Raw genomic sequence first — 17,247 nt, 5'->3', positions numbered from 1 at the left:
AGTGGCTGTGACTCCTAAACAGATATGCAAGCCCAGTCTAAATTACGACACTTTTATCTGCGCAAGGTACGAACACAACAGCTGCACAGCCTTTGTGCAAGAGCCGTGCATCACATATGAAGGCGGAACTTGCAGAATTCCATCCCTGGAGCACACGACCATGACAACAACTGCCCAAAAGTCATCTCTTGTTACTTAACTGCAGAGAAGTACACCAAGAGGACAAATCAATGTTCTTAGCATAAACGAGCAAAGCAGAAGGCATTAACCATGATGAGATTTGGCACACAATGGCTTCAGTGGTAGTTAGAGCAAACGCTAAAAGACTAAATGCACTTAAAAGCAGTCAACCACTGATAACAATTATGACAGCCAACAAGAAGGAATACATGTAGCTGGACAACTACACATTGTGTAAAAAAAAATCTTTGATGTTAAATAAAGCCATGCTTGCAGGATGTGGCACACCATCTCAGCTGTTACAGCTAAGAGGCCTTAGTGTATTTCCATATGAAAAAGTCAGAAATTTCATAACTTACTGTAACAAGGATTACTCTCAACTACAGGAACTAATTTCAGCCCTAAGTTTTGGCATCATAATTCAAGTTCCCATGTACAAACATTCATTTTTCAGCCAAGCTGAAGGACAAAAGAAAAGGGACGAAACTTGAAAACACATTATGGAGAGCCATACTCATACTAATGATTTTATACAGAAAAAAAAAAAAGGAATCATCTGTAGGCTTTTTGTGCTTCTTACTATACTCGAGGAGAGCTTTCTTTGGCTATGCAGTGGGAGCTATGAGCGCGAAGCACGAGGCTTCCACAAGCTTGCTGCTCTCATGCGCTCAAGAGCAAAAGACACCGGCGTGGAAGCTGGTGGCGCATGCTCACAGCTTCCAGAGCATAGGCACACAAAGCCATCCTGCAGTAAAGCTATTGACGACAAGAGCTCTTAACTGCTTTCACTGTTACTGCAACACATAAAAGCACACCTAGAGAAATATTGCGGCAGTACTTCGAGGCTACGTTGGTTTGAGCTTCAGCAGGTTGAAACTAAACATTCCAGAAGCACTGCTTTCGGCAAGACACTCTGGCAAAGCCCTGTGATACTGCAGTGCGGTACCATGCTGTACCACATACATTATCAACCTAACAATGCCCACTGCAGGACAAAGGCCTCTCCCATGTCCCTTCAATTACTCCTGTCCTGTGCCACATGTGGCCACCTTATCTCCGCAAACAAAACATCCTAATCTCATCCGCCAACCTGACTTTCTGCTACCCTGTGCTATGCTTGCCTTCTCTTGAAATCCAGTCTGCTACCCTTAACAACCATTGGCTGTATAGCCTTCACATTGCATGGCCTGCCTATGCCTATTTCTTTCACTAACACTCATTTCTTCTCTGACCCACTCTGCCCTCTTCCAGTCTCTTAGCATTACAACTATCATTTTCCTTTCCAAAGCTCGCTGCATTGTCCTCAGTTTAGGTTCAACCCTTTTCATCAGCCTCAATGTTTCTGTGCCATAGAAGAGCACCGGTAAGATACGGCTGCTATATACTTTTCTCTTGAGGTATACCAGTAAACTGCCTTTCATGACCTTACAGTACCTGCCAAATGCACACCATTCCACATACAACATCACATAAATGATACTGGCCTCCCTAAAAGCGAAAAATTTGAAGTACTAGCTTCAATAATATTGCACCCCATATGCAAACATAAAATGGTCATCAGACAAAGATAAAGTCGCACCCAGCATCTCTTTTGCACAGTTTCGAAATAAATGTTTGCTCTTCAGGCCCCAGGACAGGAAGATAATTACCCTTTGTTGGTCGTCTGTTTTGAGCTGACAGGAGCATCTTCCTCTTCAATTTCATCCTCGCTCTCAGAGTACTCCATGTCCTTGATTTCGCCACCACCTTGTCCGACCCACGAGCGCTACATGACAGAAGAACAGAAAAGAGAAAGAAAGCATGGTGCATGGTCAGAAACCCAAACCACACACAGAACCATTTCAGCATCCAATGTTGGTTGCCACTGGCATCAGTATGGTCTATTTCTCAAAATCAACTTGCACCCCTTTCTGCAAATTTCTTTTTTAATACCTGCTATACATAGAGCAAAATCTCAATAACTTGGTATCAGATAATCTTAAATCCTGATTACGTTTCAAAAATTTCTGCGGCCACAAAGTTTGAAAGATAAATTATGTCCAATAATTCGAGTAGACAATGTGCCTCTGTCACGATAGCCTGTCAATTTGTGTCGCAGTTGCCAATGCGAGTTTCTCTCGCCTCTATATAAATGGTTTTTTAACTCTTCCAGTATACCGAAACAGCACGCTCGTCATATGCTGCTCGCTGTTTATGTGGTTAAGCCTACCACACATGCGTTACCACCACTTGTAGAAAGGCTCTACTGCCAGAGCATCACACTACCAAATAGGCCACGAGGCCCTTATTACATTATGGTGTAGTTCTGCTTCAATGCTTCCAAATGTGTGCATACAGCAAAATGCTTGACCAAACTGTGACATATGTCCACTGCTGTGCAATTGTCATGTCAAAACCATATGAACATTGGTTAGATTTTTGTAAAATAACTTCACTACATGCAAAAGGCTTTTGGCAGTTATTTAGGGACTATGTGATAATTTAACCTAAGAATAAACAAGACGTTTTATCTATTCCCTTAAAGACAGAATTAATGAGGTTTTGCTCTATATGGGATACACACTGTCCCAACAACTGCAGCCCTCATTAAAATAAGGTACACCATGTTCATCCTTCAAACATACCTACAGTGATAGGTACCATGCATTGGTGATGAACAGTAAGTCAAAATGTGATATACTGTAAAACCCTGCTACAATGAACACTGTGACAGCAAAGCTTCCGCCACAACGAAGTATTTCCGATTCCCCGTCAGCAAGCCATACAAGACAATGCAATTATTTTCCACCACAATGAACAACTTTCGGAGTGATGTTCCGCTTCAATTAAATTTTTCCGAGTAAGCGGCCTTTTTTTTTTTTCTGCGCAAACATATGTGCCCGTATCTCAATAGGCTTCACCAGAAACCGCTGCCTAAGACAGTTTACAGCTGACAGTCCCTACTGAACCAGATTTAATGATGAGATGAGATTAAAGATGATATGCGGTGCACAACTTCCTGTGATGGTTTTGCAGAAGGCTCTGACTCTTGCTTGCGAACTGTGTTGCAAGGCGGCTTTCAGTTTTTCACTCACTTCGCTGATGAAAACATTCATTTCAGTGTGAAGCTATCATGTCAATGGAAGCCGCTGAAAACACAGTGACACGAGCATACGCGCGCCTAGTACACATTGAAATGCCTCAAGGCAGCGCGGTCTGAGGGTACGCAGGCAGCGTCTGGGTACCCTCAGTCGGTCGTGACGGCAGTTTCCGAGACCCTCCTTTTCCGAGACCCTCCTTAAGAAAGTGAAGAAGCGCACGAAGAGCCTGAAGACGAGGAAAAATGAAAGGAGCGTGCGACCGGAAGTTGTCCCCTACCTGCATAAAATTTCGCACAACCTGAAGAAGGTTGCAGGCAGGTTTGAGGTGCCACTCGTTTTTTCCACTCTGGAAAAACTATCCAGACTATGCCCTTGTATCTCCGGCAAGGAATTCGCAAAAAAAGGTTACGGAAAAAAGCATGCCAGGCCATGCGTGCATTGCCAAACATGAGTGGTTTACGAGATACCACTGTATACATAGGTGGGAAAGCCTATGTAGGCCAAACAGGCAGATGCCAGAACGATCGACTCAGGGAGCACCAACGAAATTTACAGAACAGTGAGGACGTGCGCTTAGTAGAGCACTGCAGTTCTTGCAAGTGTTTGGCACATTTTGAAAGTACTAAAGTAGTAAGTAATAAAGTAGTAAGTAAAGACCAGACCGCACGTAAGGTATTGGAAGCCTTCCATATAAAGAAAAGGGGCAGTAATTGTATTAGGGATACGTCAGTTCTGTTGTATAGTTCAGAACGTGAACTTTTTTCTGCTACAAGATAAGATGCATGTTCAGGATGTTGTGTTGGCACGCCTTCTTTCTTTCTCTCTAATATTCCCCTTGATGGCTTGGAATAAAATCAGTTGTGAGTGCAGCGTCTGCACGTGTCTCTCGATGTTTACTTCTTCTTCTTTTGTGCATGTTTTTTTGCGCTGCTACTATGCCTAAGACAAGTAACAAACTTGCCCAAGAGCTCGTTGTACTACCTACTGAGTGCACCTCACTTTACCTTATTAAGAAGATTGGAACTACAGCGACCTCTCCATAATCCCAACTTAAAGGAGACTGAAAATTTATTTACTGTTAATTAGCTGCTAATTCGAGCTTGGCAAAATTCGAGCATTTTCAGTCCCCTTCGAGTCTGAACTATCAAGAACCGGCTGTAGATCCAAAACTTGTGTTCAATACTTCTATGCTGGGCGTTTTACAAAGTCAAGTCTCTTAGGTCAGCCTTAATTAGGGCAGCATTTACTACACACTCACAGACTCAGCGGTAAGAAGCTCCTCTGAGCGACCATTGTCTTCGCCCTGTGGCGGTGCCCCTTCGCTATAATCGAGTGTCTTGAGATCTGAAGATTTGCCTCCATTGTCCCAGATGCGGGGCTTCTTCGATTTGTCCTTGGCAGCAGCAGGGCTCTTGGCACTACAATTCAAAATGCGGCAGAAATAAGAGCATGACCACTATTAAGTACCCCAAGCTCAGAACTATAAACAAAATCTTGAACACAGGTTGAAAAAAAGCAATCTAATAAATGAAAGAAATGAAGAAATGCTGCCTTGTATTGAAGCAGCAGCACTAAATGCCCTGTTGCCCCTTCGATACTAACACTTTCCTCTTCTAAAACCGGTACAGATGCAAAGAGTGACACTAAGGCCAGTTTTACGAACTAAAAAATGGAAGACTGAGACAGGATGAATTGTTACAAAAAGCGGTACGCAAATAGATCATTGCAGGACCTTTGACCTTTCTTCTAGTATACAGCAATGTCCTGCATATTAAGCAACATTACCCTAAAAAAAGAAAGTTACATTCCCCTGTGCTTTCCTTGGTTTCAATGCCTGTTGGCTCCTTTCATATGAATCTGTGAAGCACCAAAGTTGATCCCGGATATCTCAAATTATTCTATAATATCGCACTCCCACAACCACTTTTTCTTCGGCTGCACGGCACTGGGCACTTGCTGGCAGCAAAAGCGCAGTAAAACCATGGGGTGTACTTAAGGGCAGTTTTTGGTCTCTAGTACTAATTTTTCATCAGATACCGCCATCACATGAAAAAGGCAGCATTCTGCACACAGCTTGTCATGGGGGGAAGCCAATCCACCTGACCACAGCCCAGTGGTGCCACTTGCCCAGCGTGCTTTGCTCGTTTCACTGCCAAAGCCATTACCATTATTCTGTTTACAGTATAATGGCTAGTTTCAAAGCACCGTCTACTGTGGCTTCATTGCGAAGCAGACAAGCCTAATGATGCCCAATGAGCCGTGTGCAGCCAGCATGCCAGTGGGCAGCATGTCATTGCAAGAACTGCATTACTAACGAGGACAAAGTATATTCTTGCTGCTAGATTATAGATAAGCTTATCGATATCTGCCTTTTATACATTGAATTCTCGACATATTAAACTATTTCACAATCCCCTCTGAATTTGATATATCTGGGATCGACTGTAGCATGCGCGTTTCAGTATTTCATTCTTGTCTAGTTGATTACCGGTGATGTTACATTATATACGAACACTGTGCAACATGTGGAATCTAACTTAACAACAATGAAAAGGGTTTATAACAACCCTTTCCAACACAGGATCCAACTGAACCAAATTAAACACAATGCAACATTTGTGTGAGCACTGCAAAATAAAAATGAAGACATTTTATACATGACTGCACATAGGAAAACCAGTAAAAACCGATGTGATGTAGCCAGGCTGTCAAATTGTGAAGTATGTGTCACGCAGCAAACGAGGCAAACAGCCAAGGCAGCAATCAACCAAAGAAATCTACACAGCAGACAAGGTCTCGTATGCCATTACCCCTTTTCGGTTTTCTTTTTGCCTTGCATCTTCTCAAACAGCTTCTGCCTATTCTTTGCAATGTCGTCATCATCGGGGTCTCCACCAGCATCACCGTTTGCAGTGACCTCCTTCACTACTGCAGCTTCTTTCTTGGGGGCTAGTAAAGAAACGAAACATGTGAGGAAAAGCAGCCTCACATCACAAAAGAAAATTTTCATACTCTTATAACGGCAGGCTCCCCTATTTCAAAACAACCACAAGCAACCATCCCTACACATTCTTTCTAGGTGTAGGCATAACACTTAGTGCGAAGAAATACAAAAACAAGAAGGGCAGTGCTCAGTAACTGTCGTACTTTAAATAGCAGTGTGATCATGAACCGGTTATACATTCAGAACCTGCCTTCTCTCAACAAAGCATAAAGTTGACGTTTGCACTATCTGCATAAATCGTAAAAGTCAGCTATTGCTATGGCTTGTCGTAAAGAACTGCTCCCTAACAGTCACCCTTGCTCTTTCTGCACATTCACCTCAGCGCACTGTTCACTGTTCATGCATGATAACTGTTTTTGCTCTCGGGAACAAGCGCAACAGCCAGTTGACCGCAATTTGTGCAACACTGCACCATATACAGTTGGTCCCGACTTCAGCTCAAATGATGTCTGACACCAGTGTTCCTTACGACGTTAGCCGTTTTTCAGCAGCTCGACTACAGCACTTTCACAGCGGCAACTTCGCGAAATCCAAGACGTTTGCGTTGACGTGCAGCGCAAGCAATGTGATGCCAAATCATGCACTTCTGGTGAAAGTAGCACAAACAGCTACACTGTAAAAACAGTCACTTATGCACTGCCTTATCCAATCCACATACCACTTCAAATTCATTACATCCCACGTGACCATATCAATAAAACATAGCTAGAAAAGATTCTTGATTAGCCCAAGGGAAAGGGTAGATTACTCAGCTACTAATTCCTGACCTGCACTCGCCGTGGAAAAATTGGACAATAGCTACGGATTTACAACAGCACACGGCATTCCCTAGATCATTTTGAAGGAAGAAATCACTCCAAAAAAAACTGCTTTGCCAGTGTCACTTGTCTTTCCATGAAACAAAAAATTTAACCAGGTGGCTTGAACATCCCTGGCAAGCCTACACAATAGATATAAAAAACAATTACAAATGTTTTCCAAATGCTAAACGTGAGTGGTTTTTGATATTCTCCATGACCCCAGTTTCCACAGGATTCCAACACAAACCATACATGTAGCAGAACCCTAAATGCTCAAACAGTCCTTCAAATTCTAAATAAAAGTAATCGGTACAAATATGCTATCAAACTGATCTGAGTTCCCAAAACCTATAAAAGTAATCGGTACAAATATGCTATCAAACTGATCTGAGTTCCCAAAACCTGGATGAAGTCAGAGTGTGACATGTCCAAAGGCAGCATTTGGCAGGCTACAAAATAAAATTTAACATAAATCTAAGCCTGAATGCACGGTGAAATAGAAATGAGAGTGTTAAAATAGTACCGAAGAAGGTTCTAAGAAATGTAGCCAAAGCAGTGGCTAGTAAAGTAGAAACTAACGCACTAAACGGTTGAACAATGGAGGAACATACCTGATTGAACTAGGAGAGAAGCACGCACATGGCATCAGATACTACATGAGAAAGGTTCTCCATGAATTGCCTAATGGCTCAACACAAAGCCCCAATGAAAGCAACTCAAAGCATTTCATGCTTTCACATAATCTTGGCAACAAAGTGCCAGGTCTTTTTTTTTTTTTTTTTGCTGTAAGCACCAAGGCAAGAGTACAACCAACAGTCAGCTTAACATACAATGCTCGAGTGCATGTCCTGTGCTGACATTAGAACCGCTGTGCATTGAGCGCTGGGTCTGAGACCATGCTGCACGGTATGTTTTTGGCGGTTGTTGACAGCTGGTGTTCTGCTTTCACCCTTACATTGTCTCAGGCCCAGAGGCCGACCCCCAGCGGCGCTAATGTCATTGGAAGTCACGCGCTCAAGCGTTCCTGTTAAGCGTGCTGCCGGCAGTAAATAACACGGTCAGTCATCTCACCTTCAGCCTTCTTCTTAGCAGCCTCCTTGCCCTTTGCAGCTGTGGGCTTGGCATCCTTCTTGTTCTCGATCATGGACGCCACAGTCTTCTTTGACTTGAGGGACTCTTCAAACGTCCGCATCTTCTTCTGCTGGGTGGCCAGCATTTTTCCATGCTCCTCGGCATTGTGCAACACCTGGGTCAGCGGGATAAAGCCACCCGGATACAGCCACAGCACAGAAGAATTCGAGCCTACATAAAAAGCACAGTGCTATTGTTTTTAAAGTATGACTGCGAATACACGTGCGACTTCACAAAAACTTTAGAACATTTAGTCGAATAGTAAAGAATTCAATATTCGATTCGATCTGAATGTTTGGTATTCAAAATCTCGAAGCATACATCTCGAGCGAATAATGTTACAGAACTTATGCTGCGTGTGGATTCCATTTGGCATATCGCCTCCGGGACGGCACCGCAGCGCGCACGCCACCAAAGGCTCTACTCTGCACTCCGCACAGTGTTTCTCTTCCCAAGGAACCTCTGCCCACCGATCATTAATTTAACTGCCACCTGCCATGATGGGCAGTTTGCTCACAATCCAGTGGGCAGGTTGTGACAACGTCAAAAAGTCAAGTGTCCTAGGAGGCCAGTGGGCCACCTGCTTTTTCGCTCACAATGCCATCGCCACCGATGCCGCCAGATTTCCTGCAGAACGGGAGCCTTAACACTATCAGGTCATAATGAGCACCTGGCAACAAAAAAAGTCTGCCAACGGTGAAAATGGTATGCAAACTAATGGGTCTAAGGCAGCAACCTAGTATTGGAAAGCACAAGGGAGCCGGCTTTTCCACATTTTATGGCTGCTTTGGGTAAACAACGCACAGGGAAAACAAATTGGCGGTGGTTTAGCTCTGGTTAAACCTGGAGTGACGCGTTAGCTACAGCTGGCCGAGTGGAACTTGGTAGAACTTGGTCACGTGATTAACCATGTGACGAACCACGTGATCAGCCACGGCGCCGCTCCGCCGGCAGCTGCTCCGCACCACGTGACCAACCGCGTGACAGCGTGGCGGCACAGCCACGGGGTGGCGACGCAGCCACAGGGTGGCGGCGCCGCCACGCTAAAGACTCGAAATGGTACCGTAATGTAGCTATTGCTACAAAACATGAAACTGTGGCTCTCGCACGGAGACTACACAGTGACTTTAAACCATGTCTGCATGCAGCGCCACCTGTGGTTCAGCAAGCAAACTTGCCAATCAGGATTGCCAAGTTGGCAGCAGTAGTATGGTCCTACACTGCACACAGCGCTCAGGAAAAGAGTGCAAAATTAAAGCCTTCTTTGCTCTTCACAGCCCCTCTCTCATGTCAGCGCAACATAATACTGTTGCCAGCATTGGGCAGTGGGTCAGCACCCACAATGATCCAGCCCACCGCCAAGGAGAATAATGGCAGTTGGTTTGTAACGGGCAAAGACTTGTTGCAGCTTTGGTAAGCGAGACTGTGCTCCCAGAGGCACAAACTGAGAAATAGCCGAGGCGAGAATTGCAGTTGAGGGAAGAATGGCGAATGCTAGACATGGTACATTTGTTTTTCTCACTAATGGAGATTAGGAAATATTCTTTCAGGGCAACATCACCCTGAAGGTGTCCAAAGTCCCCAAGGTGCTTCTTGTGATTATGGGGGTTTTATAGGGCACCTTAAGACCAACCTCTGCAATCCTGGAACAAGAAGGTGGTGTTCTACAAGCTGAAGTCTATGCCTTTTAAGGAGGACAGCATTACACAAACTGAGAACTGCTGACAAAAATTAATGAAATTTTGAAGAAAGGATCTTTACTGATGTCACAGAATTAAGCACAATGTTACAAAGTAAATGGAAAGTTCTAATTTAGAATAACCAGAATAATCATAAAAAATTGAGAGAAAGCCATACTTTCCATCCTTCGTTCACTTACTCAGTACTGGTTAAACCTCAGTGAAAAGTCATTCACTTGTTGAGCTGTCAAATTTCACTGTGAAGTCATCACCATGGTTATTAACCAGCATAACGATTACATACTACTGTCCATGGCCCTGTAGCAGTGCTTTAATTCCAAAGCAACAGCCAACACAGCGTTGCCTACCCACCTCTTGAAACTCTGAGCTGAAGTTGAAGTTGTTGAAAAAACTGCTAGACTCCAGGCATGCCTTGTACTTGTCCCTGAACTCCAAGTGGATGTCATCGAGGAACTTGTCTACATATGACAGCTGGAGAACCTTTTGATAGGCAACCTGCAGAAAGGAATAGGGAAGGCACTAAGTTTGCAAACGACTTTTGAGTCAAAATGGTTTTCAATCGTGTTGCACAAACAGAAGAACCGGTTTAAGGAATAACATATATTCGATTAAATGACACCTTCTATACTTTCCAATAAAAACAAGCCACTTAGAAAGCCAAATAATTATGAGTAGGACCACGAAATTCGGGCACTAAAGAACACCAAAATAGGCAGGCATTTAGGCTCTAAATAATATTGAAATAGGCACTATAAACAAAAAACAGGCATCTTGATTAATACCCTTTGTTTCTTACCAGCACATCTTAATTAATACATACTTTCTGTTCACTAAATTATGGCATTAATAAAAAAAAATGAGTTCGACCTGTTCAGGCAGCTAGAACAAAAGAAGACTACACGACTGGTCAGTCAAGCATGGAGTGTACGCAGTCCTTGAAGCACGCCACAATAAAGCACATTCTCAAGTTCAAAACTTGAAGCTCCTATTTTCGGTAGGCATAGCTTTCTACTTTAAAAAGGTTCTTTCTACGCCACATGATATTAGTGGCGCAAACCAAAATAGAGTTCATAAGGGCTCAGGCCTTCAGGTGATGCAGCCGTATTCAGGTGATGCGACCGTCAATGTTGAGAAATTTGCACTGATGTATACCAGGTCTCCATCCATGCTCGCCTCTTTGAACATTGCTTTTGCTTTGATCACACACATGCAGCATCATCTTTGATTTCCTCAAAGGCAGATTTGACCACTTTAAAGTGCTGTGCATAGTATATTGCAACGTTTATCCATGTTCCCCATCGAGTCAAAACAGGCTTTGCTAGCAGAGGAATGTCAAGTGCTGTGACGTGGAAGGCAGCAATTCTTGATGGGGATTTAAGGAGCACCTGTTTTGTGCTGGATAACAGCGCATTCACTTAGAGAGCTGGACACATTCGGTGACACGATGCACTGCATGAACAGTGGAGGTCAGGCGAACCATCTTGTTGCGTAAAAGCATCAGTTCTATACTTGCGTTGCACATGTAGGTTGCCCCATCCGTGACAAGCAAAAGTACCATCTCATATAGAATATTTCCTGGCCATAGGAGCTCCAGAGATTAAGTAAAAAAAAATGCGCTACCTCCGATTGCCTCAATTTTTAAATAAAATCTGCGTTGAGCAGGATTCTTCATCCAGCTTTCTCTGGGCTCTTTGTTCTGACGATGAAGTTGGCCACATACCAACCGCTAGCATCTGTGGTTTCGTCGACTGGCACAGCTGTCCCCAATTTCATCCGACTTTGACAACAGTATCCTCATAGCACTTTTTCATATATCTCTTACTAAGCGTTGCTGCATTTGGAACATGCTGCTTGGTGTACTTGTCCAGAAAGTTCCAAAGATCATTGCTGGTTGGCTTTCACAACGAGATATCTGCCGCCAAAAATGTCTGATCTGACAGAACTCCTTGACAAATGATGATTCCTTTGCTGTCGAACCACCGTTGAAAGCCTCTGTTGGTAGTAGCTGCGATGTCCCCTCCTTCTTTCGCTTCAGGTTTAAAATATGCTTGTTGGTAGAAAAGCGTTGCGCTACATGGCATCACTTCTCACTTGATACTGAAGTTTCGCATGCTTTGCAGAAAGGAATGGTTCCATCAGTTCAGAAAACATCTACAAACTGTGCAACCCACTGCCTGCAATGAGCGCCTCTAGATGCTTTTCTTTCAGCATGTCAACATGGAACGAAATGAAGAGAGTGAAGCAAACATGAAAAGCCGCTCAAGTCAGTGTCCTGTATTCTCGAAGCTGCTGGCGAAGAAATGGCCATTCTCTGAGGAGGGCTAGGTGGCCATGGGCTTGCAGGCGAGTATCCTTTTCATTTGTTACTGCCAGCAGGGCACAATTACAGTAGAACACAACTGTGCCTGCACTGGAAGGGAATGACTAACAGAAGTGGCGGTGGCAGCATCCCTTTACCGCCATTCATGTAGAGGGCTTCCCTTGCACCCACTTCGACGATGGACATTTTACCTGCGACTATCTACCCGCTCCAGCTGGGGGAGACAGCCAAGAGAAAAGGCAACTGATGTCGCGGTGCATGCATTCGGTACTTTGAGAGGTGTCTTCCCAAGAATTCCACAAAATGTGCCATCTTTTCTTTTGCAGGATAACGACAGTGGAAGAAGTTATTCATTCCAAAGGCGCCAATGCAAGAAAACAACCTTTTTGCAGTGGCGGCGATGATGTGTTGTTCTTGTCTATTTTGGTCAACGACCAGTATTCAAGGAATATCACTGTCCATTGGAAAAGCTGCCCAAAATGTCAATGCTTAGGTAATTTGTCTTGTCGCAAAGACAACCCCACGTGCGCCATACATAGTCTTACCTTCCGCTTCCCAAATGCTTCCATTCTTCTTACTGCATGGTGCCGAAAAGTGGCGGCTTTCACATAGCGTCGGTAATTGGTAGCATCAAAAATGCACCTCATGACCTCCCTAGCTTTGTTTGCTTTCTGTCAGCATTTGTATGTTTTTTCCAGTCCAAGTACATTACCCCTTTCATGTTTCTACAAACACAAAGTACTTCCTGATGCGCATGTGAGACGCCCAGTATACCGTGACTATACCAGCACTTTTGCATAAGGTGCATATACTCAGGATCGGCGAGCCCAGCCGGTCCGTCCAAGAAAAATATACCGTGACCCAGGCCCGACCAGAGTCACAGGGCTTCCAACTGGCCGGAGCCCAGCTCACGGACCGGGCCGGGTACAAGCTTTCAAGACAGCCCAATCCCATGCACAGCTCCAACTTCACCATCAACCCCACCGCACTAAACGGAAAGCTTTCTTATTTTGTCTATGTTCAAGCATAAGACTTCACGAAGGATGCACACGTAATGCAAAATTCTTTATGGAACATGCTGAGAGAAGTCCTATGCTGTGCTAGGCCACCACTCAATGCTAACACTAACACTAGCAACTGCCTAATCGGTGTAGGTACCACTGCAAGAGCAAGTGCATGTGGTCCCAGCATGCGCAAAAATAAGGAGCTCAGAGGCACTGCGGTGACAAAATAGGGCTGCCTCAAACTAGACAATTTTAGGATTAAAAAACAACCATATTTTCACAAAAACTAAACAAATCATGAAAATCAGCTCACAGCTGAACAGAAAAGCAGTCACATCCAAGAAGGAGAACATACAGACATGAAGTTGGCAGTCACAGTGCTGCCAGCGAGGTCCCAAAGAGAGCACTAGTAATGACTTTGGATAGATCCCAACACTGATATACTGCACTTCACAGCTAGCCTGCAAAGTTATGGAAGCTGCGCAAGCAGTGCCCCCACAAAAACATACCACTTCCCCGCGTATCACTCATACTTTTTAAAGCCTTTATTGGAGTTTGGATAAAATAATGGAGTGGTATAAAACAACAGGCCAAAAAGTGCAAATTGTGGTCAAGATAGTCAAGCATCCAGTTACTGAACCCTCCGATTATAATTCTCACTAATGATGACCTATATTTTTGGCGCATGCCAGGCAGACATGCCAGTTGCATATCACTCTGCCACACATACTTCTTGGGGTCTCGGTGAGGGGGAAGACGAATTCATGGTTAGTATTAAAACAAAGTGCAGGTTTTTAGGCTTTGTCACAATGAAAAATGCTTGTCTCTGAATGCTAGACGACCCACTTTTCAGGCGTGGACATAGCCAGAGAGAGTGTCGCACGCTATATATGAACCAAAGTATAGGCAGCCAGCACTTTACTGGTGTGTTTTTATAGTATTACATGCCTTGCAGTGCGTTACTTTTGTACATAAATTGTTACATTTAACATCCCAAGTGTACTCGCCGCGGTGGCTCAGTGGTTAGGGCGCTCGGCTACTGATCCGGAGTTCCCGGGTTCGAACCCGACCGCGGCGGCTGCGTTTTTATGGAGGCAAAACGCTAAGGCGCCCGTGTGCTGTGCTATGTCAGTGCACGTTAAAGATCCCCAGGTGGTCGAAATTACTCCTGAGCCCTCCACTACGGCACCTCTTTCTTCTTTCACTCCCTCCTTTATCCCTTCCCTTAGGGCATGGTTCAGGTGTCCAACGATATATGAGACAGATACTGCGATATATGAGACAGATACTGCGCCATTTCCTTTCCCCAAAAACCAATTACTATTATTATTATCCCAAGTGACACATGGACTATGGGGACACCACAGTAGAGGGCTCGGGCTCAGGATGAATTTAGACCACCTGTGGTTCTTCGATGTGTGCCGACATCGCACAGGCATTAGTATTTCACCGCTAGCGAAATACGGCTGCCACGACCAGGATCGAACCTACAATCTTGGGATCAGCAGCCAAACACCAAAGTTACTGCGCCACCACAACAGATCTCATTAGTTTCGGGCGCATATGCAAGTTTTGCAGGCATTGAATTAAGCTGAAAAAAAAAAAAGATACCAGGGTAGCCTGCAATCATTGGTTGCTTGCATATTAGCACTACAGCCACTGCTAAGAACTTCCTCTGAGAGGCAATGCTTCAATGCCAGGATCTTGTTTTCTTGAACTAATTACATAAACGAATACCTAGATACTATGGCTGAGAATGATGCTAAAAGCATGGCTGTATGCAAAAAAGCACATATGCTTAGTTTGCATTGGGGGGGCAAGTTGCTAAGTTCAGCGCACTGTGTGTCTCGTCCTCCCTTCGTCCGTCGTCTTCCAGCGCTTCAGTGTTCAGAGCGCTCTTAATGGTCCCACATCAAAGGATCGCTGTCGCCTTTTGAGCTTAACACTGAAGTAGAGGCTGTTTTGTTCTCCTGAATATAAAAAATGAAAAGTCGTTTTGATTTTTATGGTTTACGGGAGTTTAATGTCCCAAAGCGATTGAGGCTATGAGGGGCACCGTAGTGAAGCGCTCTGGAAATTTCGACCACCTGGGGCTCTTTAACGTGCAGACATCTCACAGTACGCGGGCCTCTAGAATTTCGCCTCCATCTAGATTCGACTGCCATCGCCGGGATAGAACCTGGGTCCTTCTGGTCAGCAGACGAGCTCTGTAACCACTGAGCCACCACAGCGGATAAAATTTGTTTTGAGGAAAGGAAAGACACAGTAAATGAAACTCCTGGTTGGAAGCCCAGACCCACCATAAAAGAAGGGGTGAAGGCAGGAATGAAAGAAGAGAGAGAAAGAGACATCATAGTGGAGGGTTCTGGAATAATTTCGAACATCCGGGGTTTTTTAACATGCATTGATACCATACAGCACACAGCACTGATTTATCAGCAGATTACAGTTCCCCCACTACACAAGTTCAAAAGGTTAACTTTTCACCATGCATATCATGAAGAGCAATTTGACAAAAACATACATTCGCCAAAAGGTGCTTGCAGTGTATGGTTTTGTCAAATCGCTATGAATTTCCTTTGCCAGATGGGATTCCGTCTAACCTTGGATTTCATATCATGAAGAGGAGCAGACTACATTTCAGTTTTTGTCACAGTGAACACACTGTGTGCAAACTAGCCGGGAGAAAAGTTCCCTCTTACAGCAAAACTCAGTCCCTGCAGAGTGCACAGCAGGTGCAGATTGAAAAATACTGTGTGCATTTGCTTATAATACTCTTGTGTTTTGCTTTGAGGTTTGCATCAAACTCGGCACAACCCTTCGTGCGTTAGATCAAACCTCTTGCGATGGTCTTTGATGAGCGCTTTTTCTCGCTGACGAATTGGCATTAGGTTAAAAGCAGAAAACACTGAACTATTCCTCGAAAACTCTTTCCTTTTCATACACGACTGCACTTTATGCGTTCAAGGTTGACTTAAGTCTTCCCTTTGTTCATTTTTACTGCACTCATTAACGCTTACACAAGTAAAAAAAAAACTACCGCCGTCGTATCAATGCATCGCAGCTGCACGTTTGAGCACTTCAACCAATGTAGACTGCGATCAGACAACAGCCTCTCAACACTTGACTGACAAGAGATGAACAAACGTACACTTGTCTTTACGTGGCTCAAATGTTAACAATTACGATATCCGCATTAGTACTGCTTTGTCTTGTGTCCACCATTTCCCGTTGTGAGGAGAGCAAGGTTCCAGAAAAGCGATGCATACTCACAACGAAGACAAGTTCAAATTCGTTGTCCAGTTTATACTTGAGAACGAGGTTCTCGTGGGTGAAAGAGTTGTCACCACCTCGCTCCTGCACAGAAGTTTTTTTCGGGTCAGAAAACAGAGCACACTGAGCAGTAAAGAGGCCGGTGAAACCTCAAAACCAAAATATGCAAATCTACAGCCTGCATTTGCGCACTCAATCCACTCGATCTCGAAGTGAACAAAAGCGCCCTTATTGTTCTAGAAAGAACAGCAAGGGCCGTATTCATATTAAAACGGGGGCATGCATAATTAGACAACACTTTCACGTGGGGTTTCTTTAACGACATATGGAACTTACCTGTAATATAACGGTGCGTATCAAAGCATTTACCGACGGAGTGAAGAACTGCGTCGTCCCTTGGAAACACCATAACACAATCCCACTTTTGCTGAATATCGTAAAAAGGTCAAGCATTTTCACAGCACTGAGATACCAGCGATTAAAAAATTCTGCTCTAGGAAAACTGCCTCAGCTCGGCAAGTGTGAACCAAGACCAAGTACACAGACGGCACCAGTCTGCTGGTAACGTGTTTGCTGGAAATGACGTAATGTCAAATAGCTGCGACAACTTCCGGAATGGTGCGATTGGTCATTGAGAGAGAAGAAAAAATTTGTTTTGACCTCAAAAGCCAAGGACAATAGCAGTGATTTCTTCAAAAATATTGCAACATATAAATATATAATCAGTAATAGTAAACTATTTATTAAATTTTAGT

The 17,247-nt window shown here is 44.1% G+C and overlaps 1 protein-coding gene across 1 annotated transcript in view; it reads right to left on the bottom strand.

Annotated features, from left to right (window-relative positions):
• The window catches only part of SrpRalpha (signal recognition particle receptor alpha), a 33,053-nt gene extending 15,961 nt beyond the window's left edge, over positions 1–17,092 (bottom strand). Inside the window, exons 1-7 of the mRNA XM_077669305.1 lie at positions 16,829–17,092; positions 16,493–16,576; positions 10,247–10,390; positions 8,136–8,310; positions 6,071–6,209; positions 4,519–4,678; positions 1,830–1,945 (exon numbers count right to left, since the gene is read on the bottom strand). Coding sequence (XP_077525431.1) covers positions 1,830–1,945; positions 4,519–4,678; positions 6,071–6,209; positions 8,136–8,310; positions 10,247–10,390; positions 16,493–16,576; positions 16,829–16,945 — 935 coding nt within the window. The 5' untranslated portion in view covers positions 16,946–17,092. The remainder of the gene's footprint in view (positions 1–1,829; positions 1,946–4,518; positions 4,679–6,070; positions 6,210–8,135; positions 8,311–10,246; positions 10,391–16,492; positions 16,577–16,828) is intronic.
• Positions 17,093–17,247: the final 155 nt, after the last annotated feature.

Source organism: Amblyomma americanum, chromosome 6 (assembly GCF_052857255.1).
Source record: "Amblyomma americanum isolate KBUSLIRL-KWMA chromosome 6, ASM5285725v1, whole genome shotgun sequence".
NCBI lineage: Eukaryota > Metazoa > Arthropoda > Arachnida > Ixodida > Ixodidae > Amblyomma > Amblyomma americanum.
The sequence above is the reverse complement of the archived record's forward strand: the minus strand, read 5'-3'. Positions and strand labels throughout refer to the sequence as shown.